Below are 27,893 nucleotides of genomic sequence, written 5' to 3' on the forward strand. Positions count from 1 at the left end.
TTGCTAGTTTGCCGGAACCCAGTGATGGTCCTCATCCCACTCCAGACCTCTCTCATGTTGTTCTGCTGGAGCTTCCACTCAAGCTTCCTGCTACACCTGTAGCCTCCCTGATCCTGGCTTTCAGGTCCCTCTGTATTGCCCTCAGCTCCTCCCTATATCCATCTCTAAACACCCTCTTTTTAGCGTTCAGGATGTCCTTAATGCCCTTTGTTACCCATGGCTTGTTATTTGAATAACAAAGGACAGTTCTTGTCGGAACATTGCAGTCCTTCCATGACCATGATTGTTCTTGGCCAATTTTTCCACAGAAGTGGTTCTGGGTAGGGGTGGGTGACCCCCAGCCATTATCAATGCCCTTCAGAGATTGTCTGCCTGGCACCAGTGATCGCATAACCAGGACTTCTGAACTGCACCGGCTGCTCATACGACCATTCACCCCCTGCTTCCACGGCTTCACGTGACCCTGATCCAGGAGCTAAGCAGGTGATACACCTTGCCCAAGGGTGAGCTGCAGACCTTACATCTCCTTTGGTGGAGACCTATCCCACCCCATTACTCAACCAAGATAATGGAAATTTTATTACTGCTCTGGTGGTAATTTTGTGTTTGGACTGGATATCCACAGCATTCGGTCACTGTGAATGATAGGCTGGTGGGAATGGTGGAAATTTGGGTAAGAAGAAAATCGGGGGATTTGAAGATGCGTGGGTTGAGTGGGATAGTGGGGGGCATAATTCACGAGTGGAATAAGGACTTGAGGGATAGGCTGGGCAGGAATTTCCATTAGCAAATCCCTATTGTGATTGTCGAGCCAACTTCACAAGCTAAACTGACTATGCATTGGAAAACCATAGAAAACTACAGCACAGAAACAGGCCTTTTGGCCCTTCTTGGCTGTGCCGAACCATTTTCTGCCTAGTCCCACTGACCTGCACATGGACCATATCCCTCCTTACACTTCCCATCCATGTATCTGTCCAGTTTATTCTTAAATGTTAAAAAAGAACCCGCATTTACCACCTCATCTGGCAGCTCATTCCATACTCCCACCACTCTCTGTGTGAAGAAGGCCCCCCTAATGTTCCCTTTAAACTTTTCCCCCCTCACCCTTAACCCATGTCGTCTGGTTTCTTTCTCCCCTTGCCTCAGTGGAAAAAGCTCGCTTGCATTCACTCTATCTATACCCATCATAATTTTATATACCTCTATCAAATCTCCCCTCATTCTTCTACGCTCCAGGGAATAAAGTCCTAACCTATTCAACATTTCTCTGTAACTGAGTTTCTCAAGTCCTGGCAACATCCTTGTAAACCTTCTCTGCACTCTTTCAACCTTATTTATATCCTTCCTGTAATTTGGTGACCAAAACTGAACACAATACTCCAGATTCGGCCTCACCAATGCCTTATACAACCTCATCATAACATTCCAGCTCTTATACTCAATACTTTGATTAATAAAGGCCAATGTACCAAAAGCTTTCTTTACGACCCTATCTACCTGTGATGACACTTTTAGGGAATTTTGTATCTGTATTCCCAGATCCATCTGTTCTACTGCACTCCTCAGTGCTTTACCATTAACCCTGTATGTTCTACTTTGGTTTGTCCTTCCAACGTGCAATACCTCACACTTGTCAGTATTAAACTCCATCTGCCATTTTTCAGCCCATTTTTCCAGCTGGTTCAAGTCCCTCTGCAGGCTCTGAAAACCTTCCTCACTGTTTACTACACCTCCAATCTTTGTATCATCAGCAAATTTGCTGATCCAATTTACCACATTATTATCCAGATCATTGATATAGATGACAAATAACAATGGACCCAGCACTGATCCCTGTGGCACACCACTAGTCACAGGCCTCCACTCAGAGAAGCAATTCTCTACTACCACTCTTTGGCTTCTTCCACTGAGCCAATGTCTAAACCAATTTACCACCTCTCCATGTATACCTAGCAACTGAATTTTCCTAACTAACCTCCCATGCGGGACCTTGTCAAAGGCCTTACTGAAGTCCATGTAGACAATATCCACTGCCTTCCCTTCATCCACTCTCCTGGTAACCTCCTCAAAAAATTCCAGTAGATTGGTCAAACATGACCTACCACGCACAAAGCCATGTTGACTCTCCCTAATAAGTCCCTGTCTATCCAAATGCTTGTAGATTCTGTCTCTTAGTACTCCCTCCAATAACTTACCTACTACAGACATTAAATTTAACGGCCTATAATTTCCTGGATTTACTTTTCGATCCTTTTTTAAACAACGGAACAACATGAGCCACTCTCCAATCCTCTGGCACCTCACCCGTGGACAGCGACATTTTAAATATTTCTGCCAGGGTCCCCGCAGTTTCAACACTCGTCTCCTTCAAGATCCGAGGGAACACCCTGTCAGGTCCTGGGGATTTATCCACTTTAATTTTCCTCAAGACAGCAAGCACCTCCTCCCTTTCAATCTGTACAGTTTCCATGATCTCACTACTTGTTTCCCTTAATTCTTTAGACTTCATGCCAGTTTCCTTAGTAAATACAGACGCAGAAAACCTATTTAAGATCTCCCCCATTTCCTTTGGTTCCGCACGTAGCTGACCACTCTGATCTTCAAGAGGACCAATTTTATCCCTTACAGTCCTTTTGCTCTTAATATACCTGTAAAAGCTCTTTGGATTATCCTTCACTTTGACTGCCAAGGCAACCTCATGTCTTCTTTTAGTCCTCCTGATTACTTTCTTAAGTATTTTCTTGCACTTCTTATACTCCTCAAGCACCTGATTTACTCCCTGTTTCCTATACATTTCATACAACTCCCTCTTCTTTATCAGAGTTGCAATATCCCTTGAGAACCAAGGTTCCTTAGTCCTATTCACTTTGCCTTCAATCCTGACAGGAACATACAAACTCTGCACTCTCAAAATTTCTCCTTTGAAGGCTTCCCACCTACCGATCACATCTTTACCAGAGAACAACCTGTCCCAATCCATGCTTTCTCGATCCTTTCTCATTTCTTCAAATTTGGCCTTCTTCCAGTTCAGAACCTCAACCCTAGGACCAGATCTATCCTTGTCCATGATCAGATTTAAACTAATGGTGTTATGATCACTGGAACCAAAGTGCTCCCCTACACAGACTTCTGTCACTTGTCCTAACTTGTTTCCTAACAGGAGATCCAATATTGCATCCCCTCTAGTTGGTCCCTCTATATATTGATTTAGAAAACTTTCCTGAACACATTTTACAAACTCTAAACCATCTAGACCCCTAACAGTATGGGAGTCCCAATCAATAAATGGAAAATTAAAATCCCCTACTACCACAACTTTATGTTTCCTGCAGTTGCCTGCTATCTCTCTGCAGATTTGCTCTTCCAAGTCTCGTTGACTATTTGGTGGTCTGAGTGGGATTGTTCAGAGAGAATTTTGAGGGTTTCTGCGTCGAGGGCTGGAGTAGGGGTAAGTCCAAAGGAAAGAACCAGATGCAGATAAACACAAGAGTTTCTGCAGGTGCTGAAAATCGAGAGTAACATATCCAAAATGCTGGGGGAAGTTAGCAGGTCAGGCAGCATCTATGCAGAGGAAAAAAGAGTCGACATTTCAGCCCAAGACCCTTCATCTGGAATGCAGACACACATTTCAATGCGGATGGCGACCGAGGGTTCGGCACCGGATGCCTGCGTTCTGATCACTGATGGGATCCCTCTGCCTCCAGGGAAGGAGCCTGTGGCAGCCTGTCGCTGTGTGGCGGCTCAGGTGGCCAGAGGGTCGGCCTCTACAGTGTCTCTTTCTCTTTTGACAGTGGATTTTATATTCTGGGTTTTTCCCCATTCTTTCCTGTTTTTTATTTGAGTGGGCAGAGGGTGGGGGGATTTGGGGGTTGATGTTCTGTGTTTTGTGCAGGGGAAGGGGGATTTGGGGGGGTTGATGATTGTGTTGCTGTTCTTTTTTCTACGGGGGGGTGGGTGCATGGGTTTGATGTTTCTCTTTCAACGACCTCCATGTTCTTTCCTTTGCTCCGTGGCTATCTGGAGAAGATGAATCTCAGAGTTGTACACTGCATGCATACTTTGATAATAAGTGAAACCTTTGAACCTCACAGTGTGTTAACTCTTCCTCTACTTGTGCAGCCCTTCACTTTGGATGGTGTCAAGTTTAACCCCAGGCTCTACGTCTTGGTTACTTCCTGTGACCCTCTGCGGATATACCTCTACAATGAGGGCCTGGTCTGCTTTGCCACTAAAAAGTATTCCGAACCGACCGAAAAGAATTTAGTAAGTGACACATTGACTTATCTTTAAGACATACAGTTAATTCTCTGAAAGTACGATCCTACTTTTATAAGAGGTTAATTCTTGCCTAACTCACTGTTGTATGGAAGTAATGGACTCGGGTGGGATCTTGCTGTTACGTTCCCAACCCCAGCCAAAAGCTGACTACTCTGTCTGGGGGGGGCGGGGAGTGGGAGGTTGGTGTGGTTACAGAAGCATCTCCTAACGAGTCTAGTTCGCAAAGTTTACAAGACAAGGTCAGGAAAAGCCCTCCCCACCATTGAGCACATCTACAATGAGCGCTGCCATAAGAAAGCAGCAACTATCATCAGGGATACCCACCATCCAGACCATGCTCTCTTCTCATCAGGAAGAAGGCACAAGAGCCGTAGATCTGTCACCGTAAGTTTCAGGAACAGTTATCACCCTACAACCATCAGGCTCCTGAACCAGTGTGGATAACTTCACTCAGTTCAACACTGAACTGGTTCCACAACCTATGGACTAACTTTCAAGGGCTCTACAACTCATGTCCTCAATGCTTCTGTCTGTCTTTATGTATTTGTGCAGTTTTTCTTTTGTACGTCGGTTATTTGGCCGTGTCTGTGTGTTGTTTTTCATCAGTTCTATTGTATAAGACTATATGAGATAGGAGCAGAATGGGCCATTCAGCTCATCAAGTCTGTCACCATTTCATCATGGCTGATCCACCTTCCCTCTCAACCCCAATCTCCTGCCTTCTCCCGGTAACCTTTCACACCCTGAGTAATGAACAATCTGTCACCTCTGCCTTCAGTATACCCAATGACCTGGCCTCCACAGCCCTCCATCTGCACAATTAATTCCACAGATTCACAACCCTCTAGATAAAGAAATTCTCTTCATCTCCATTCTAAATGAACGTCCTTTTATTCTAAGGCTGTGCCCTCTGGTGCTGGAGTCCCCCACCATAGGAAACATCCTCTTCACATCCAATCTGCCTACGCCTTTCAACATTCAATAGGTTTCAATGAGATCGCCTCTCAGTCTTCTAAATTCTCATGCGTACAGGCCCAGAACCATCAAGCGCTCCTCCTGTAGTCATTCTGGTGAACCGCCTCTGAACCCTTTCCAATGTCCGCTCGTCCTTTCTTAGATAAGGGCTGACGATACTCCAAGTGAGGCCTCACCACTCAACATTAACTCTTTGTTTTGGTATTCTAGTCCTCTCGAGATGAATGCTAACATTGCATTTGCCATCATCACTACAGACTCAATCTGCAAATTAACCTTTAGGGAATCCTGCATGAAGGCTCTCTCATCCCTTGCACCTCAGATTTTTGGATTTTCTGCCTGCTTAGAAAATAGTCTACCCTTTTGTTCCTTCTGCCAAAGTGTATGACCATAAACTTCCCGTATTCTCCTTATCTGTCCAAGTCCTCCTGCAGGCTCCCTGCTTCTTCAACACTACCTGCCCCTCCACCTAGCTTCAAATCATCCGCCAGTCGGCCACAAAACCAACAATTCTGTCTTCATAGACAATACAGAAAGAAGCAGTTACTCCCCGCCCCCAGCACTGATTCCTGTGGGACGCCAGTGGGTGCTGTGAACGCCTGCACGAAAATGAATCGCAGGCTAGTATATGGTGATATAGTCATACCTCGATAATCAATTTACTTTGAAGTTTGAACTTGGAAAATTTTATAAGATAAGTTTGTCACATGTACGTTGAAACATCAAAACTGGGCTGAGAAGTGGCAGATGGAGTTCAACCCAGATAAGTGTGAAGTGGTTCATTTTGGTAGGTCAAATATGATGGCAGAATATAGCTAATGGTAAGACTCTTGGCAGTGTGGAGGATCAGAGGGATCTTGGGGTCCAAAGCCATAGGACGCTCAAAGCAGCTGCGCAGGTTGACTCTGTGGTTAAGAAGGCATACGGTGTATTGGCCTTCATCAATCGTGGAATTGAACTTAGGAGCCGAGAGGTAATGTTGCAGCTATATAAGACCCTGGTCAGACCCCACTTGGAGTACTGTGCTCAGTTCTGATCGCCTCACTACAGGAAAGATGTGGAAGCCATAGAAAGGGTGCAGAGGAGATTTATAAGGATGTTGCCTGGATTGAGGAGCATGCCTGATGAAAACAGGTTGAGTGAACTCGTCCTTTTCTCCTTGGAGCAACGGAAGATGAGAGGTGACCTGATAGAGGTGTACAAGATGATGATCGTGTGGATAGTCAGAGGCTTTTTCCCAGTGCTGAAATGGTTGCCACAAGAGGACACAGGTTTAAAGTGCAGGGGAGTAGGTACAGAGGAGATGTCAGGGGTAAGTTTTTTACTCAAAGTGGTGAGTCCGTGGAATGGGCTGCCAGTAACAGTGGTGGAGGCGGATAGGATAGGGTCTTTTAAGAGACTTTTGGATAGGTATGTGGAGCATAGAAAAATAGAGGGCTATGGGGAAGTCTAGTAATTTCTAAGGTAGGGACATGTTCAGCACAACTTTGTGGGCCGAGGAGCCTGTGTTGTGCCGTAGGTTTCCTATATTTCTATCCATGTGGCAATCTAAGAGTTTCTTAAATGCCTCTCATGTATCTGCCTCTACCAGTGCCACTGGCAGTGCATTCCACGTACCCATCGCTCTCTGTGTTAAAAGATTACCTCTGACCTCCCCCTCCCCCATACTTTCCTCCGATCCCTTCTTGCTTTAGCATTTCCCTGGCTATCCACTCCGTCTATGCCTCTGATCAGTTTCTACACCTCTATCAACTCATCTCTCATCCTCCTTCACTCCAGGGAGAAAAGCCATAGCTTTCTCAACCTATCTCAACTCTGTGTTTAAGAAGGCATACGGTGCATTGGCCTTCACCAATCGTGGGATTGTGTTTAAGAGCCGAGAGGTAATGTTACAGCTATATTGGACCCTGGTCAGACCCCACTTGGAGTACTGTGCTCAATTCTGGTCGCCTCACTACAGGAAGGACGTCGAAACCATGGAAAGGGTGCAGAGGAGATCTACAAGGATGTTGGGGAGCATGCCTTATGAGAATAGGTGAACTCGGCCTTTTCTTCTTGGAGTGACGGAGGATGAGAGGTGACCTTATAGAGGTGTTTAAGATGATGAGTGGCATTGATTGTGTGGACAGTCAGAGGCTTTTTCCCAGGGCTGAAATGGCTAGCACGAGAGGGCATAGCTTTAATATGCTTGGAAGTAGGTACAGAGGAGATGTCAGGGGTAATTTATTTACTCAGAGTGGTGAGTGAGTGGACTGGGCTGTCAACGGTAGTGGTGGAGGCGGAAATGACAGGGGTCCCCACCTTTTTTGCACCTCGGACCGGTTTAAGATTGACAATATTCTTGCAGACCGGCCAACAGTGGGGGGCGGGGGGGGGGGTTCAAGTTCGACAGGGTGTGACAGGGATGAGGAAAGGTGCAGCTGACTCATATCGTTTCATAACACCAAATCATATTGTTTCCTCACGGCCCAGTAGCACATGCTTTGCGGCCTGGTACTTTTCCGCGGCCCGGTGGTTGGGGACCACTCTTTTAAGAGACTCCTGGATGGATACATGGAGCTTGGAAAAATAGAGGGCTATGGATAAGCCTAGGTAATTCTAAGGTAAGGACATGTTTGGCACAGCTTTGTGGGCCGAAGGCCTGTGTTGTGCTGTAGGTTTTCTGTGTTTCTATCCTCATAATCCAAGCCAGGCAGCATCCTGATAATCCTCCTAAATATTGAGGAAAATTGATGATTCTATCGTAAGACAGATTGAAAATGGGAAGTTGTGTGATATAACACTCAAGGATATATCTAGCCAGGGTTATTGGCCCTGCATCTTGCCCGGAGTTAATCTGCCTTGATTTCAAGAAAAAGCAATAGAATCATAGAAAAGTACAACACAGAAACAGGCTTTTTGGCCCGTCTAGTTGGTGCCAAACCATTTAATCTGCCAAATCCCATCAACCTGCACCCGGACCATAGCTCTCCATAGCCCTCCCATCCAAACTTCTCTTAAATCTTGATATCAAAATCATATTCACATGAGGTTACGCATTGTATCGGAGGGATAGGAAGGTAGGCAGAGGGGGTAGTGTAGCTCTGCTGGTAAAGAATAGCATCAAATCAGCAGAAGGGTGTGGCATAGAGTCAGAAGATGTTGAATCCTTGTGAGTTCAGATAAGAAACTGCAAGGGTAATGGCAGTTATAACAGTAGCTGAGACATGGAGCACAGATTACAACAGGAAATGGAAAAAGGTGTTTCAAAAGGGTAACGTTATGGTAGTCATGGGAGATTTTATCATGCAGCTCAATTGGGAAAATTAGGTTGGTAATGGATTTCAAGAGAGTGAGTTTGTTGAATGCCGAAGAGATGGCTTTTTAGAGCAGTTTGTCATTGAGCCTGCTAGGGGATCACCTACACTGGATTGGGTGTTATGTCATGAACTGGAGGCGATTAGGAAGCTTAAGGTAAAAGAACCCTTAGGAGTCAGTGAACACAATATGATTCAGATAGGGAGAAAGTAGAGTCTGATGTAGTGATATTTCAGTGGAGAAAAGGAAAGTAAAGTAAAGGTATGAGAGAGGAGTTGGCCAAAGTAAGTTGGGAGGAGATGCTGGCAGGGAAGACAGCAGAGCAGCAATGGCGCAAGTTTCTGGGAAAATATGGGGAAGATGCAGGATGAATGTATTCCAAAAACAAAGAAATACTCGAACGGCAAAATGCTACAACTGTAGCTGACAAGGGAAGTCAAAACTAATGTAAAAGCTAAAGAGAGGGTATGCAACAGAGCAAAAATTAGTGGGAAGATAGAAGGTTGGGAATCTTTTAAAACCCTAGAGAGAGCAACTAAAAGAATCATTAGGAGGGAAAAGATGAAATATGAAAGCAAGCTAGCAAATAATATCAAAGTTGATAGAAAAAGCATTTTCAAGTATATAAAAAATAAAGGAGAAATGAGAGTGGATATAGGACCGCTAGAAACTGAGGCCAGAGAAATAATAACGGGAGACAAGAGGTGGCAAATGAACTAAATGAGTATTTTGCACCAGTCCTCACTGTGGAAGACACTAGCAGTGTGCCAGATTTGAAGAGTGTGAGGGAAGAGAAGTGAGTGCAGTTTCTATTACAAGGTTGAAGGTGCTCAAAAAGCTGAAAGACCGAAAGGTACTTTTTTCACCTGGACCAGATGAACTGCAAACTGGGGTTTTGAAAGAGGTAGTGGTAGAGAGTGTTGAGGCATTTGTAATGATCTTTCAAAAATCATTGGACTCTGGCATAAAAATTCCAAATGTCACTTCACTCTTTAAGAAAGGAGGGAGGCAGCAGAAAGGAAATTATAGACCGGTCAGCCTGACCTCAGTGGTTGGGAAGATGTGGGAGTTGATTGTTAAGGATGAGGCTATAGAGTACTTGGTGACACAGGACAAGATAGGACAAAGTCAACACGGTTTTCTTAAGGGAAAATACTGTCTGACGAACCTGTTGGAATTCTTTGAGGAGATTACAAGTAGGATAGATAAAGGGGACACAGTGGACGTTGTATATTTGGGCTTTCAGAAGGTGCCACACATGAGGCTGCTTACCAAGTTAAGAGCCCATGGTATTACTGGGAAGTTATTAACATGGTTAGAACATTGGCTAATTAGTTGGAGGCAGCGAGTAGGAATAAAAGGATCCCTTTCTGTATGGCTGCCAGTGAGTAGTGGTGTTCCACAGGGGTCAGTGTTGGACCACTTCTTTTTATGCTGTATATAAATGACTTAGATGGTGAAATAGGTGGCAAGTTTGCAGATGATAAGGAGATTGGTGGAGGGGCAGGTAGTGTGGAAGAAGCAGGTAGGATGCAGAAGGACAGATAGATTAGGAGAATGGGCAAGAAAGTGGCAAATGAAATACAATGTTGGAAAATGCATAGTTATGCATTTTGGTAGTAGAGATAAATGTTCAGATTATTTTCTAAATGGGAAGAAAAATTCAAAAATTTGTGATGCAAAGGGACTTGGGAGTCCTTGTACAGAACACCCTAAAGGGTAACTTGCAGGTTGAGTCAGTGGTGAGGAAGGCAAATGCAATGTTAGCATTCATTTCAAGAGGTCTAGAATACAAGAGCAGGGACATGATGCTGAGGCTTTATAAGGCACTGCTGAGGCCTCACCTTAAGCACTGTGAACTGTTTTGGGCTCCTTATCTAAGAAAAAATGTGCTGGCATTGGAGAGGGTTGAGAGGAGGTACACAAGGATGAGTCTGGGAATGAAAGGGTTATCATATGAGGAACATCTGATGTATCTGGGTCTGTACTCGCTGGAATTTAGAAGGATGAGAGGGGATCTGATTGAAACCTTTCGAATATTGAAAGTCCTAGGCAGAGTAGACGTGGAAAGAATGTTTCCCATGGTGGGGGAGTCTAGGACAAGAGGGCAGAACCTCAAGGTAGAGGGCCATCCACTTCAAACAGAGATGCGGAGAAAGTTCTTCAGTCAAAGGGTGGTGAATTTGTGGAATTTGTTACCACAGGCAGCTGTAGAGGACAGGTCGTTGGGTGTATTTAATGCAGGAATTGATTAGTTCTTCAATGGCCGTGGCACCAAAGGTTACGGGGAGAAGGCTGGGCGGTGGGGTTGAGGAGGGGAGGAAAAGGATCAGCCATGATTGAATGGCGGAGCTGACGCTGAGCCAAATGGCCTAATTCTGCTCCTGTGACTTATGGTTTTATGGTAGTACAGAGAATTTAACGCCGCGAACGTTAGGACTGAGAAATGCGTTCAAACAGAGGGATCCGTAACTTCTTGAAAAAGAAATCACAGGTAGGTAGGGTTGGAAAGAGAACTTTTGGCACACTGGCTTTCATAAGTCAAGGTATTAAGTACAGAAGTTGGGATGTTATGTTGGAACCACTTCTTTTTACATTATATATCAAGGATTTCGATGATGGAATTGATGGCTTTGAGGCTAAGTTAGAGAACGATCCGAAGATCGGTGGGGGTGGGAGGGCAGGTAGTATCGAGGAAGCAGAGAGGAGCAGAAGGATTTAGACAGTGTAGGAGAATATGCAAAGAGGTGGCAGATGGAAAACAGTGTTGGGAAGTGTATGGTCATGCACTTCGGTAGAAAACTTAAAAGCATAGGCAATTGTATGACTGGAGAGAAAACTCAAAAATCGGAGGTGCAAAGGGACTTGGGAGTCTTCAAGCAGGATTCCATAAAGGTTAATTTGTTGGTTAAGTCAGTGATAAGGAAGGTGTTAGCATTCATTTTGAGAGGAATAGAACATGAAAACAAGGATATAATGTTTTATATGGAACACTCACAGAATGCTGGAAGAACTCAGCAGGCCCAGGAGCATCTATGGAGTATTTGGGGCCCTGAATGGAAGTAAGAGAGGAGGTGTAGGGCAAGCGGGTGGAACAAGCATTGCACCTGACACTACACCTCGTCCCTCACTGCTATTCAGGAGGCAACACTTCACCTGTGAGTCTGTTGGGGTTCATCTACTGTATCTGATGCTCTTGGTGTGACCTCCTGTATGTCAGTGAGACCCGACGCAGATTGGGAGTCCGCCTTGCAGAGCACCTACACTCCGTCTGCCAGAAAAACCCATTTCAAGTCTACTTCCCATTCCTATTCTGACACGTTAGTCCTCGACTGCCACGATGAGGCCACACTCAGGTTGGAGGAGCAGCACCTTGTATTCCGTCTGAGTAGCCTCCAACCTGATGGCATGAATGTCAATTTCTCTAACCTCTGGTAATTGCCCCCAACTTTACCATTCCCATTCCCATTTCCCTCTGTCACCTCATCTCCTTACCTGCCAATCACCTCCTACTGGTGTTCCCTCCCCTTCCCTTTCTTCCAAAGTCTTCTGTCCTCTCCTATCAGATTCCCCCTTCTCCAGCCCTTTATCTCTTTCACCAATTGACTTCCCAGTTCTTTACTTCACCCCCCTCCCCCCTCCCAGTTTCACCCATCACCTACCACCTTGTACTCCTTCCTCCCCTCCCCCCCCCCCCCCCCCCCCACCTTCTTGCTCTAACTTCTCATCTGTCTTGATGAAGGGTCTTGGTCTGAAACGTCAACCTTTTGCTCTTTCCCATAGATGCTGCCTGGCCTGCTGAGTTCCTCCAGTATTTTGTGTGTGTTGCTCAGATTTCCAGCATCTGCAGGGTTTCTCCTCCTTGAGGCTTTAGAAGGCACTGGCGAGGCCTCCCTCGCTTGGGGTATTGTGAGCTGTTCCAGGCCCCAGAAAGGATATGGTGACACTGGAGAGGGTTGAAAGGAGGTTGACAAAAATGATTCTGGGATTGAAAGGCTTATTATATGAGGAGCAATTGATGGCTCTGGGCCTTAACTGACTGGAATTTAAAAGAATGAGGTGAACTCTCATCAAAACCTATCGAATGTTGAAAAGCATTGACAGAGTGGATGTGGAGAGGATGTTTCCTGTAGTGGGGGAGGCCAAGACCAGAGGACACAGCCTCAGAGTAGAGGGACGTCGATTTAGAACAGAGATGAGGAGGAATTTCTTTAATTTGTAGAATTCGTTACTACATGCTGTGAAGGCCAAGTCGTCGGGTATACTTAAGGCAGAGCTTGTTAGGTTCTTGATTAGTCAGGGCATAAATGGATATGGAGATTGGGGCTGAGAGGAAAATAGATCAGCCATGATGAAATGTCAGACAAGACTCGATGGGTCAAATGGCCCAATCCTGCTCCTACAACTTACAATCTTATGGCGTGGACTGCTCCGAAAAGAGAAACTCAGCCCATATTTCATAACCAGAATTGGAATCAGAATCAAGTTTACTGTCATTGTCATTTGCCATGAAATTTGAGGTTATGCGGCAGCAGTACATTGCAGTACGTAGTAATGAAAGTTATAAATTATAAAAAGGAATATATTTAAAAAATTAAATAAGTTGTGCTAAACAAGACCAAGAGACAAATGTTATTGAGGTACTGTACATGGGTTCGTTGTTCATTCTGAAATCTAATGGCGGAGGGAATTGTTGAATGTGTGTCTCAGGCTCCTGTACCTCCTCCCTGACGGTAGAAATGAAAAGAGGCTTTACCTGGGTGGCGAAGCTCCCTCAAGATGGATGTTGCCTTTTGAAGATGTCCTCGAAAGTGGGGAGGATTGTGCTCAGGATGGCTGATTTATTATCCCTCTCGACTGTTTTCTCCTGCCTTCTCCTGTTAACCTTTGATGCCCTGACTAAACAAGAACCTATTAACCTCTGCTTTAAATACACTCAATGACTTGTCCTCCACAGCGGTCCGTGGCAACAAATTCCACAGATTCACCACCCTCTGGCTAAAGAAATTCCTCACCTCTGCCCTAAAGGGAAGTTCTTCTATTCTGAGGCTTTGCCCTCTGCTCTTAGAGACAGCCGTCCCCCCTCCCACTACAGGAAACATCCTCTCCACGTTGATTTTCAATATTTGATGGTTTTCGTTGAGATCCCCCATCATCCTTTTAAACTTCAGCGAGTATAAGCCCAGAGGGAGCAGTGCTCCTCAAATGACAACCCTTTCATTCTCGTGAACCTCCCCCAGACCCTCTCCAATGCCAGCTCACCAATTCTTAGACAAGGGGCTCAGAACTGCTCACAATACTCCAAAGTTCGGTCTGAGTTATAAAGCCTCAGCCTCGCATCCTTGCTCTGACTGACAGCACCCATCCTTATGCACTGCGCTTCAGATGAGCGATCCTTTGACTTGGCGATGTTTTGGGGCTGCAAAAACTGCTTTAAGATGCAAGGCTTCCTTCAGTTTCACCTTCTTGCCACCTGCCGACTGCTCTTTATCACCGCAGGAAAAGTGAAGCCGAGAGGAATGAGGAAAATAGCATTTGAGCAGCTTCTGGCTGGGATGGCATTAGTGTGACGCGATAACTGAGGGCAATGTCCCTGACTGAGAAACCAACATCTTTATCTTCTGCCTCTCACAGGATGACGTCTGCATGCACCTCACCAATTACGCCATCAACAAGCGTATGAAGAACTTCGTCCCGGATGAAAAGAAAGGCAGTAAAAGGTGAGACCATATGCAGCAGGGTGCACCCTTCACCACGAGCAGACACATTATAGAAGGTCAGTGTTGGAGTGATTTTTGGGGTTAGGACATAGACATTTAGCAATTGAATTTGGCTACCAGTCTTCATATCTGAATATGTGTTGTGGATTTTATTTGGAGTGCAGATCTGAACTTTATATGTAGGCATCCGTTAGTCTTGTGAGACCATGGAAGGTTTCCCTTGGAAGTTTACACCTTGGAAGGTTTCCAGGGTGCAGGCCTGGGCAAGGTTGTATGGAAGACCAGCAGTTGCCCATGCTGCATGTCTCCCCTCTCCACGCCACCGATGTTGTCCGAGGGAAGGGCATTAGGACCCATACAGCTTGGCACTGGTGTTAACGCACAGCAATGTGTGGTTAAGTACCTTGCTCAAGGACACAACGCGCTGCCTCGGCCAAGGCTCGAGCTAGCGACCTTCAGATCACTAGAGGGACGCTTTAACCACTTAGCCACATGCCAACATGTGACCAAGTCTGAACATGTGGCCAGCTCTGAACAATGGGTTCCTAAAAGCCATGAATCCCAGCTGACAATGGTGTTTAAAATTCATTTGGATGTGTGTGGTGTGGCTGTGAATCAGGAGGCGTGAAGGTCGAATGTAGTTTCAAAGAAAGCATTGTCCATGCATTGTAAGTATGGAGTTGCCCTTTGCCATTTGGCACATAAAATATCGAGCCCCACGTCAGGCCGGCCAGACCTTTCGACCAGAAGTGTCTCCATAAAATGCCTTCTCTACCTCGCTTTGTCGAATAAAGAAGCTGCTTTGTATCTACCAGTAATTTTCTCCGCTGGCTTCATTCACACAACCACCTTAGTGAGCAGGCACATTGTAGAAGGAAGGGGAGCACACAGCAGCAGCTTAGTGAAGCCATTAACTCTGTTGCCACTACTTCAGGTTGTCATAACTGGCAGAATGCTCCCAATGGCATGCTATAAGACCATCAGATATAGGAGCAGAAGTGGGCCATTTGGCCCATTGAGTCTGCTCTGCCATTTAATCATGGGCTGATCCAACTCCCCTGCTTTCACCCCATACTCTGGCTAATCAAGAACCTATCTATCTCTGCCTTAAATGAACTCAATGACTTGGCCCCCACAGCTGCTCATGGCAACAAATTCCACAGATTTACCACCCTCTGACTAAAGTAATTTCTCTGCATCTCAGTTCTAAATGGACGTCCTTCAATCCTGAAGTCATGCCCTCTTGTCCTAGAATCCTGTACCATGCCCTCCAATAACTTCTGACAACCAAGTCTAGCTCCTGGCCTTCACATGTGGCTTAGCCACTAAGCTGGGCGGAATCATTTCTACTGACAGCAGAAGGGGCAAAGGTGGGTTAATGGCATCTTAAATCCAGTCGCTTCAGGCAGATGGGACTCATCAACCATGGCTGGCCCCTCATCTAGGAGAAGGAAAACTCTGATCTCAAACCTCCCATTGCCCTGCGACTACACCCACTCATAGGGAAGGCTTCAGGAGTAAACCCTGAGGGAAAACATCTGCGGCAGTCCCACGTTGAGTTCAACACTGACTGGCAACTCCTGCGATGCAGCTGGTGCCAGGCTGTGTTGCTCTCTGCCGTTCCTTTGGGTTCATCAACTGCGTGGAAATGGGGAGCTTGCTACATGGGCAACAGCTTGCTCTCCATATCCGGGCGTAGTAGCTAAGCCACCATGAAGGCCAGGAGCTGTGACTTGGTTGTCAGAGGCAATATTGAGGCACACGCCATTGGGAGCATTTAATAGGCAGCGGGAGCTCGTCCCCATTACCACCCCATGGCTATAACAACCTTAAGGAACGGAGTGAAGCTGAAATTGTTGCAATGGACGACTGGAAGCGGACCCGAGTGCAGAACACCGACATGGAGGTAGCATTAACAGAAGTGTGTTTATTAATAGTTGTGAGGAAGGCCGGAGAGTGAGGATTAGATGCTTACATAGCCAACAAACCGGAGTAGCCCGTACCCAGAGCTTAGTTATGGAGCTTGGACACGGAGCCTGGACTTGGACTCCGACATAGAGCCTGGACTCGGACACGGAGCCCAGACTTGGACTTGGACTCGGACACAGAGCCGGGACTCGGACTCGGACACGGAGCCCGGACCCGGACTCGGACTGCGACACGGATACGGAGCCCGGACTTGGACACAGAACAACATAACCAAACAACAACAGACAATTTGTATCTTGATTCGGAGTAGCAGCAAACGGCCAGCAATACTCAGCAGGACACGAAACTACAAAACCAAACAACGACAGTCTGTTCGTATCTTGACTCGAAATAGCGGTAAACGGCCGGCAATACTCAGCTGGACACGAGACGACAGAATTCCCAAAGCAACCCCAGGCACCGAAGCAACTTAGAGTCCACTATTCTTAGCGGCCCGGAACGTGCTTTGCCGCACTGGCTGAGGTGGCGGTCCAGTCCCAAGTAGATGTAAGCTGGAGTTATTATGTTTCCAGTTTGGATGAGAATCAGGTGCCTTAGTCAAGGAGCCAGGTAAAACACGGGGAAAAGGAAATGAACAGAAATGAGGAATCAACTGACTGGACCGTGACTGAAATAACAGATAAAAGTGAGTGGAAGGACAATGCTAAACACTCTCTCATTCAAATCTGCAGACAGGAGTCATTATTAATGATCAATAAATAATGACAATATTGAGCAGGAGTCAATATACATCCCTTGCCACAGGGAATGTACCTGGACTGGATTATCTCTCAGGATGTCCCGCTGGTTAGGATCGTCCCAATCTGGTATTTCGTGTCCAGCAAGAACCATGGATCGAGAACAAAGAAATGTGAGCTAAATCCCATGAAGGCAGACAAATTTACATAAGTGATCGGATAAATCTGGAATAAAGGTCTGTAAGACATGGCAACTATTGAGCTGTTGTTAAACAGCTCTTTAGTGAGGGAAATCTCCCATCTCCTCTTCATATTTGAGGCCTACAACACTGCTGTGGCCTTACCATTGTTTGCAATGGGCCGTAAGTTCATGGACCCTATGCAGATTACAGAGAAGGAGGTGCTTGCTGTCCTGAGGAAAATCAGGGTGGGTAAATCCCCAGGGCCTGACAAGGTGTTCCCTCAGACCCTGGGGGAGGCTAGTGCAGAAACTGCAGGGGCCCTAGCAGAGATATTTAAATAATTCTTAGTGACAAGAAAGGTTCTAAACATAAACCAGGAAATTACAGACTGCTCAGTCTGAGTCTGACATCAGTAGTGGGATAGTTATTGGAAAGTATTCTAAGAGACTGGATATATGAGTATTTGGATAGACATGGGACTGATTCAGGGTAGTCAGCATGGCTTTGTGCATGGTAAGTCATGTCTGACCAATCCTGGAGAGTTTTTTGAGCGAGTTACCAGGAAAGCGGATGAAGGCAAAGCAGTGGATGTTGTCTCCGAGGACTTTAGCAAGGCATTTGACAAGGTCCCGTATGTGAGGTTGGTCAAGAGGGTTCAGTCGCTCGGCATTCAGCATAGGTTGTAAATTGGATTAGACATTGGCTTTGTGGGAGAAGCCAGAGAGTGGTAGTAGAGGTTTGCCTCTCTGACTGGAGCCTCTGCCTGTGACCAGTGGTGTGCTGCAGGGACCAGTGCTGGGCCCATTGTTGTTTGTCATCTCTATCAGTGTTCTGGATGATAATGTAGTTAACTGGATCAGTAAATTTGCAGATGACACCACGTTTGAGGATATAGTGGACAGTGACGAAGGCGGTCATGGCTTGCAGAGGGATCTGGATCAGCTGGAAAAATGGGTTGAAAAATGGCAGCTGGAAGTCAATGCAGACAAGTGCGAGGTGTTACATTTAGGTAGGACCAGCCGGGGAAGGTCTTACACAGTGAATGGTAGGGCACTGAGGAGTGCGGTAGAACAAAGGGATCTGGGAATAGAGGTCCAAAATTCGTTGAAAGTAGTGTCACAGGTAGAAAGAAAGCTGTTGTCACATCGGCTTTCATAAATCAATATTGAGTACAAGAGATGGGATGTTATGTTGAAGTTGTATAAGACATTGGTGAGGCCTAATTTGGAGTATCGTATGCAGTTTTGGTCACTTATCTACAGGAAAGATGTATAGTAAATAAGGTTGAAAGAGTAGAGGAAAAATTTACAAAAATGTAGCTGGTCTGGAGGACCTGAGTTATAAGGAAAGATTGAATAGGTTAGGACTTTCTTCCTGAGAATGTAGAAGGTTGAGAGGAGATTTGACAGAAATATTCAAGATTATGAGGGGTATAGAGAGGGTAAATGCAAGCAGGCTTTTTCCACTGAGGTTGAGTGTGACCACAACCAGGGATCATGGGTTAGGGTGAAAGGTGAAAAGTTTAAGGGAAACACGAGGAGAAACATCTTCACTCAGATGGTGGTGACCAGTGTGGAATGAGCTGCCAACACAAGTGCTGCATGCGTGCTCGGTTTCAACGTTTCAGCGAAGTTTGGATAGGATGGAAGACTATGATCCTGGTGCAGGTCAATGGGTGTCGGCAGTTTAGCAGGTTTTGGCATGGACTAGATGGGCCAGGAGGCCTGTTCCTGTGCTGTACTTTTCTATGACAATGACTCTAGAAACACTGATTCGTTACATCAGACTTGTTACATGGAGCTTGGGAGGGTGAGACTGGAACGAGAGTTGGTGGGCTAAGGGTGAAAGGTGAGAAGTTTAAGGGGAACATGAAGGGAAACTTCTTCACTCGGAGGGTAGTGAGAGTATGGAGCAAGCTGCCAGCAGGAGAGGTAGATGGAGGTGCGATTTCAACACTTAAGATAAATTTGTACATGGATGGTAGGGCTACAGACTGGATGCCGGTCAATGGGACCAGACAGATTAATGATTCAGCATGGACTAGATGGGCCAAAGGGCCTGTTTGTTTACTGTAGTGCTTTCTGACTGTGAATGTAAACCACCAGGCAACTTTACAAGATGGAATATTGTGGGTTCAGGGTGCAGTCAACCTTTTCAAAGGCAACTATGAATCGGCAAGAAATCACTTCCAATAAATCCTGTCAAAAAGGGGGGAAATGAATCAAGAGAGCTGTTATTTCCTTCAATGGATACACAGTCTATCTTGTGGCTTGCAGTGCTATTGACCTCTCGCACAATAACACAAATGGTGGGGCAGAGTACTCGATCAGCGAAGTCACTCGGCAATGCCATCCGATGGATGAACGGTGGCCTGCGATAGATTAGAACTGATGGCTCTGTAAAATGTTGTTTCTTGCAGAAAGCTGTCTTTCTTTAACCAGTACATGGAGGGCAATGACTATGACCTGGAGGTGCTGTGGAGCAGTATTGAGGACGTGATCATCAAAACCATTCTGTCTGTGTATCCGGCCCTGAGGAACACCTACTTCACCTGCTTCAGAAATCACGTGTCTGGGAGTGCTTGCTTTCAGCTCCTCGGCTTTGACATCCTGCTGGACCACAGCTTGAAACCCTGGCTGATGAAGGTACGCGCGCCTCTGGGGTACATAAAGATTAAGCAGATAATTCAGGTGACTGCATAAAACATGCAAATGTAACATCATGATGGGATGGCCAGTAATATGGTGAAGGATCCCACCAACCCTGCTCACTGTTTGTCCCCACTCCCATCAGGGAGGAGGCTCTGTCGCATTCACACCAGGACCACCAGACTCAAAAACTGTTACTTTCCCCAAGCAGTCCTCCAAGAGGACCACAACAGTGTTGTAGGGTTTGGAGGCTTGTGTGCCTCAATGACCCGGAGAGGTCTGCACGCTGGAGCTGGGGCTTTAGGCTTTGGCTCTTGGTAGGGTCACCCATGACAAACAGGTCAAAGGGTAGAGGCCAGACTGAGAGCGGTGTTCCATTCCTCCAGGTTCGAGGGCTCAACTCAGCACTAACAGCACTGACCACTAAAACAAAACTGTTACGCAAACAACAATGAAGAATCCTCCTACATCTGAGTGTGGCGGTGTTCCTGAGTCTCCACCTGGGACTTACATATCTGACAGTAGTGAAAACGGAGAGGAAGCTACGGGCATGATCAAGGAATCTCTGAACACCACCAGAGATGGAGGACCTTCACTGTTGTCCTAAACACCAGCACTGTAATGGGCAGTCAGTAAGTCCCCAAGTACTGAGGCTGATCAACACCCCACCCGCTAACCCACCCCTCCACACACCCGCAACCACCACTACTTTATCCTTTCCTGTCAGAGTCACCTTATGTACAGAAACTCCTGTGCCCAGCGTCACTTTATGGAGATACAATCAATCTATGCATATAAGCTATCTGATGTATTTATATTTACTGTGTTTTTCCCATTATTATTGTGTTTTTTTCCACTTTTCCATTATTATTGTTCTCGAAAAGGTGTTATATTTGGATGTGTGCAGTGTACAGAATAAGGTCGATGAACTTGTGGCACAGTTGCAAATTGGCATATATGATCAGAATTAGAATCAGGTTTATTATCACCGGTATGTGTCATGAAATTTGTTAACTTAGCAGCAGCAGTGCAATGGAACTGTTCAGGAACAGTTATTACCCCACTCAACCATCAGGAAGAAGGTACAGGGTCTTGAACCAAAGGGGATATCTTCGCTTAACTTCACTCACCTCAGCATTGAACTGCTCCCACAGCCTATGGACTCACTTTGAAGGACTCTTCATCTCATATTCTTGATATTTATTGTTTGTTTGTTTATTTATTCTGGATGTTTTGTTTGATTCCTTTTAAATACTGTGAAGGTCCTCAAGTAAATGAATCTCAGTGAATCAATATATGCCTATGGTCATATGTACTTTGATAATAAATTTACTTTGAACTTGACTTTGAGTAGAAGAGCAGAACACAGTGCAGAAGCAGTTTGACAATGACAGCCTTAAGGTAAAAAAAAGTTAAACCAACTTTCTGACCGTTATCCCAAAATCTGCTCCCTGTGGAAACAGATAGATGGGTTCATAAAGAGAGATTTTGGCACTTTGGTCTTCATTAATCAAATTGTTGAGTACAGAAGCTGAGTTGTTAGATTGAAGCTCTTGAAGATATTGGTGAGGCCTACTTTGGAGTATTCTGGTCACCTAACTACAGAAAGACATCAATGATTTGAAAGATAGCAGAGAATATTCACAAGGATGTTGCTGGGTCTCGAGGGAAAGTTATTCTCTAGAGCACAGGGGAATCAAGGAAGATCTGATAAAGGTGTACGAAACCATGAGGAACATAGATTAAATGGAAGCATGCTTTTGCCGCTGAGGATGGGTGAGACTAGAACTAGAGGTCATGGGTTAATTGAGAAAGGTGAAATGTTTAAGGGGAACATGAAAGGGATCTTCTTCACTCAGAGAGTGGTGAGAGTGTGCCAGCGGAAGTGACGGATGTGACATTTAAGAAAAGTTTAGATAAGTATGTGGATGGGAGGGGTATTGAGGTCTATGGTACAGGTGCAGATTGATAGGAATTGGCAGAATAATATTTTGGCATGGACTAGATGGGCCAAATGGCCTACCTTCTGTCTTTTAGTGCTCTAAGGTTATGACACAATGGAAGATGTGCATCTATAGATGGGTGGAGGACCATGGTCGTTTATGATAGTTCCCATAGACAAAGACCTGGCATTTGTCCATAGTTAAATCCACATTAAAATGGTTCCAGAGAGGAAGACACCAGAGGTTGGCAATCCAAAGCAACACACAGACACACACAAAGCCACACACACACAGACACAAAGACATACAAGGTTGTTGGTGATAGGTGAAACCAGAAGATGGGGAGTGGGGAGGTAAAGATCTGAGAAATTGGTGAAAGAGATAAAGGGCTGGGAAGGGGGAATCTGATAGGAGAGGACAGAAGGCCATGGAAGAAAGGGAAGGGGGAAGAGCACCAGAGGGAGGTGATGGGCAGGTAAGGAGATAAGGTGAGGGAGCAAAATGGGAATGGGGAATAGTGAAGTGGGGGGGGGGGGGGGTCATTACCGGAAGCAGGAGAAATTGTGTCATCAGGTTGGAGGCTACGCAGACGGAATAAGGAATTGTTCCTCCAACCTGAGTGTGGCCTCATCGCGGCAGTAGAGGTGGCCATGGACTGACATGTTGGAATGGGAATAGGAAATAGAATTAAATTGGTGGCCACCAGGAGAAGTGCCACACCTGCACTTGGATCTCCTCCCTCACTACCATTTGGGGCCCAAACGGTCCTTCCAGGTGAGGCGACATTTCACCTGTGAGTCTGTTGGGTCATCTGTCGTATCCGGTGCTCCTGGTGTGGCTTCCTGTATATCGGAGAGACCCGGCCCAGTTTGGGAGACTGCTTCAACGAGCACCTACAGTCCATCCACCAGAGAAAAACAGGACCTCCCGGTGGCCACAATTGACCTGGATGAGAAGTGGAGGGATGGGTTAGTAAATCTGCTGATGACACAAAGGTTAGATATTGTGGAGGGCTGTCAGAGGTTACAGCGGGACATTGATAGGATGCAAAACTGGGCTGAGAAGTGGCACCCTACCTGGGTCACCTTCTTAATGGCTCTGGTCCAGGGCTCCAGCCAGCATTGTTCAATGGTCTTTGCCCCCAGACCCGTGCCCTTTTTTTTTCAACTCGGCCTGGTAACCAGTTAAGGTAGCTGACCCAGGCACTGAGCCTAATGAGGTTGTAGATTTCTTCTCCAAGTCTGCCACTTTACATTATAAATAGCTGCTTGTCTGAGAGTGGTCCCGGGTTAGCCGGTCGTTAGCTGAAACTCCTTGCGTCCACATTCAATTGCTCTGATTAGATAATCCCAGAGCTAGAATCGAAGAGTTTACAAAATGGAGGGTGTGCAAGGACAGTCTCACAAAATGGCCACCTCCACCTCCTTTCAGCATGTGGCAAGAACAAAGACAGTTTGTTTGCCTACTTGCACTGCCCTTGATTCATTTGAATTCACTGATTTGTAGACTGTTGTTCTTTTTGGCCAACACTATTAATTTTTAATTATTAACGTTGCAGGTTAAGCATTCCCTGAGCTCTGTGATGGACTCCAAGCTTGATCAAGAGGTGAAGGAGGATCTTCTTTATGATACACTCTGCATGATTAACCTTGCAGCTTGTGGCCGGCAGAAAGACACGGCGGAAGAGAGGCCGCGAAAGAAGGAACAGCTGCCTAAGATCTGGTGGTCGCGGGAGTACAGGTGACTGCCACGTTGGGCAACGATAATTAATGAATATTCCTGCTCTCAAATTCAGCTGCACACACAAAGTGCTGGAGGAACTCAGCAGGCCAGGCAGCACCCATTTAGAACGGAGATGACGAGAAGTTTCTTTTGCTAGAGGGTGGTGAATCTGTGGAATTGATTGCCACAGATGGGAGTGGAGGCCAAGTCATCGGGTATATTTAAGGCAGAGGTTGATAGATCCTTGATTAGTCAGGGCATGAGGGGTTATGGGGAGAAGGCAGGAGTTTGAGGCTGAGATGGGAAGGGATCAGTCGTGATCAAATGGCAAAGCAGCTCCGATGGGCCAAATGGCCTAATTCTGCTCCTCTTAAGGAAATGAACAAACAGTCGCCATTTGGGGCCGAGACCCTTCTTCAGGACTGGAAGGAATAAAAAGGTGTGGGGAGGGAGGGGAAGGAGGATAGCTGGAATGTGATAGGTAAAGCCAGGTGGGTGGGAAAGGTGAAGGGTTGGAGAGGAAGGAATCTGATAGGAGAGGAGAGTGGACCGTGGGAGAAAGGGAAGGAGGAGGAGTGCAAACAAGAGACCTCATGCCATCTCAAAAGATTTTTTCCCCTCAGGCAGTTCATCTGATCAACCATCCTAGTTACTCCCCCCCCGACCCCTAACCCCCTCTAACTATTACCCTGTCACTGCACTGAACTGTAAACACTATAAACCACATTTTGATACGCTGTCTACCTTGTAAATCCATGCTGGTATTTATATATTTATGCATATTATATTCCATATCCAAACTTTAACCTCTGGCTTATCTTTGTCTACTTCCTTATTCTTTAATGGAGAGTCTTCGCCAGAAACATTGACTGTTTATTCCTTTCCGTAGATACGGCCTGACCTGCTGAGTTCCTCCAGCATTTTGTGTCTGTTACTTTGGATTTCCAGCACCTGCGGAATCTCTTTTCTTTATTCTGTATAATTGTTGTACATTGTTAGATTTTGTCGCCTGTCATGCCCTGACCAACACCACGCAGTGAATTCCAAATACGTGCAAACTTACCTGGTGCATAAAGTTGATCCTCGATCTTAATGTTGGCCTCTCCTTTCCTTTTATAAAAGCTTCCCCTCCAAAGTATCGCTGCTATTCCCTGCACATTTTGAAGTTCCACATTTTCCCACTGCTCAGGCATAGCTGCCGAGCGCCTCTGTGCCACCCGCCACCAGCGTGACATTCTGGTGGCCAAAGATTTTAATTCTGATTCCCATTCCCACGTGTCGGTCCACGGCCTCCTCATGCCAAGGTGAGTCCACCCTCAGGGTGGAGGAGTAACACCTTATATTGTGTCTGGGTAGCCTCCAACGTGACAGTATGAATATCGATTTCTCCTTCTGGAAAACAAATTTCAACCCCCCCCCCCCCCCCGCAACCTTCACTATTCCTTCCTCCATTCTTCTCACGTGCCTACTACATCCTTCTGTGTCCCCTGCTCCTTCCCTTTCTCCTGTTGTCCACTCTGCTCTCCTATCAGATTCTTTCCTCTCCTGCCCTTGACCTTTCCCAGCCACCTGGCTTCACCTATCACCTCCCAGCTATCCTCCTTCTCCCCCCCTCACCTTCTTATTCAGGCATCTTCCCCTTCCTTTCCAATCCCGATGAATGGTCTCAGCCCGAAATGTCAACTGTCTATTCCCTTCCACAGATGCTGCCTGACTTGCAGTCCTCCAGCATTTTGGATTTCCAGCAACTGCAGACTTTCTTGTGTCAGAAGTTCCTGCTGCTGCTTAGAGCTGCAACAAAGGGGAAAGGAGGTGGATTCAGCAGGCAGGCAGAGGTGGAGTGAGGGCTGTGGGCTAGACTGCGCTCCAGAGGACTAGAACATATCACCAAGGAAGTAATGCTGAGGCTTTATAAGGCACTGGTCAGACCGCACTTGGAGTATTGTGAGCAGTTCTGGGTGACGGGGCGGAGATACGTTTCTACCAAAGGAGGTGCAAGGTGCCCCTTCCCCCCTCTAGCCTGCAGGTCACCCTTGGACAAGATGTAGCAGCTGGTTAGCCCCCTGATCAGGGAGTAGGTGGTGGATAGTCGTATGAGCAGCCGGTGCAGATCGCAAGTCCTGAGTATGTGAGCACTGACGCCAGGCAGACAATCTCTGATGAGTATTGATAATGACTGGGGTCACCCGTCTTTTAAAGACACTGGCCCAGAAGAAGGCAATGGCAGACCACTTCTGTAGATAACTTTGCCAAGAGCAATCAATAGACAATAGACAATAGGTGCAGGAGTAGGCCATTCAGCCCTTCGAGCCAGCACCGCCATTCACTGTGATCATGGCTGGTCATTCACAATCAGTACCCTGTTCCTGCCTTCTCCCCATATCCCTTGACTCCGCTATCATTAAGAGCTCTATCTAGCTCTTTCTTGAAAGCATCCAGGGAATTGGCCTCCACTGCCTTCTGAGGCAGAGCATTCCACAGATCCACAACTCTCTGGGTGAAAAAGTTTATCCTCAACTCCATTCTACGTGGCCTACCCATTATTGTCAAATTGTGGCCTCTGGTTCTGGACTCCCCCAACATCGAGAACATGTTTCCTGCCTCTAGCGTGTCCAATCCCTTAATAACCTTGTATGTTTCAATCAGATCCCCTCTCATCCTTCTAAATTTCAGTGTATACAAGCCCAGTCGCTCCAATCTTTCACCATATGACAGTCCCGCCATCCTGGGAATTAACCGCGTGAACCTCGACTGCACTCCCTCAATAGCAAGAATGTCCTTCCTCAAATTTGGAGACCAAAACTGTACACAATACTTCAGTTGTGGTCTCAGCAGGGCCCTGTACAATTGCAGAAGGACCTCTTTGCTTCTATACTCAACTCAACTCCCCTTGTTACGCCATTAGCTTTCTTCACTGCCTGCTGTACCTGCATGCTTACTTTCAGTGACTGATGAATAGGGACACCAAGATCTTGTTGTACTTCCCTTTTCCTAACTTGACACCATTCAAATAGTAATCTGCCTTCCTGTTCTTGCCACCAAAGTGGATAACCTCACATTTATCCACATTAAACTGCATCTGCCCACTCACCCAACCTGTCCAAGTCATCCTGCATTATCTCAACATCCTCTGCACATTTCATACTGCCACCCAGCTTTGTGTCATCTACAAATTTGCTAATGTTACTTTTAATCCCTTCATCTAAATCATTAATGTATATTGTAATTAGCTGCGGTCCCAGCACCGAGCCTTGTGGTACCCCACTAGTCACCGCCTGCCATTCTGAAAGGGACCCATTAATCCCTACTCTTTGTTTCCTGTCTGCCAACCAATTTTCTATACCTGTCAGTACCCTACCCCCAATACCATGTGCTCTAATTTTGCCTGCTAATCTCCGATGTGGGACCTTATCAAAGGCTTTCTGAAAGTCCAGGTACACTGGCTCTCCCTTGTCCATTTTCATAGTTACATCCTCAAAAAATTCCAGAAGATTAGTCAAGCATGATTTCCCCTTTGTAAATCCATGCTGACTCGGATCTATCCTGTCACTGCTATCCAAATGTGCCGCTATTTCATCCTTTATAATGGACTCCAGCATCTTTCCCACCACTGATGTCAGGCTAACTGGTCTATAATTCCCTGTTTTCTCTCTCCCTCCTTTCTTTAAGAGTGGAATAACATTAACTACCCTCCAGTCCTCAGGAACTGATCCTGAATCTATAGAACATTGGAAAATGATTACCAATCCATCCAAGATTTCTAGAGCCACCTCAAGTACCCTGGGGTACAGACCATCAGGCCCTGGGGATTTACCATCCTTCAGTCCCATCAGTCTATCCAATACCATTTTCTGCCTAATGTGAATCTCCTTCAGTTCCTCCGTTACCCTAGGTCCTCCGGCCACTATTACATCTGGGAGATTGTTTGTGTCTTCCCCAGTGAAGACAGATCCAAAGTACCTGTTCAACTTGTCTGCCATTTCCTTGTTCCCCATAATAAATTCACCCGTTTCTGTCTTCAAGGGCCCAATTTTGGTCTTAACTAATTTTTTCCTCTTCACATACCTAAAGAAGCTTTTATTATCACCCTTTCTATTCTTGGCTAGCTTGCCTTCGTATCTCATCTTTTTTCCCCATATTGCCTTTTAAGTTATCCTCTGTTGCCCTTTAAAAGTCTCCCAATCCTCTGGCTTCCCGCTCATCTTTGCTATGTTATACTACTTCTCTTTTATTTTTATACTATGCTTGACTTCCCTTGTCATCCCTGGTCGTCCCTTACTCCCCTTAGAATCTTTCTTCCTCTTTGGAATGAACTGATCCTGCACCTTCCCAGAAGTACCTGCCATTGTTGTTCCACTGTCATCCCTGCTAGGGTATCTTTCCAGTCAACTTTGGCCAGCTCCTCCCTCATGGCTCCACAGTCCCCTTTGTTCAACTGCAATACTGACACTTCGATTTT

At 46.1% G+C, this 27,893-nt stretch overlaps 1 protein-coding gene across 1 annotated transcript in view; it reads left to right on the top strand.

Moving 5' to 3' along the window:
• LOC140192259 (tubulin polyglutamylase ttll6-like) overlaps nucleotides 1–27,893 on the top strand; it is a 55,338-nt gene that overhangs the window by 16,156 nt on the left and 11,289 nt on the right. Inside the window, exons 4-7 of the mRNA XM_072249934.1 lie at nucleotides 4,123–4,266; nucleotides 14,188–14,273; nucleotides 19,541–19,766; nucleotides 23,271–23,452. Coding sequence (XP_072106035.1) covers nucleotides 4,123–4,266; nucleotides 14,188–14,273; nucleotides 19,541–19,766; nucleotides 23,271–23,452 — 638 coding nt within the window. The remainder of the gene's footprint in view (nucleotides 1–4,122; nucleotides 4,267–14,187; nucleotides 14,274–19,540; nucleotides 19,767–23,270; nucleotides 23,453–27,893) is intronic.

The sequence above is a fragment of the Mobula birostris genome, unplaced genomic scaffold, assembly GCF_030028105.1.
Source record: "Mobula birostris isolate sMobBir1 unplaced genomic scaffold, sMobBir1.hap1 H_1, whole genome shotgun sequence".
NCBI classification, from domain to species: Eukaryota; Metazoa; Chordata; class Chondrichthyes; order Myliobatiformes; family Myliobatidae; genus Mobula; species Mobula birostris.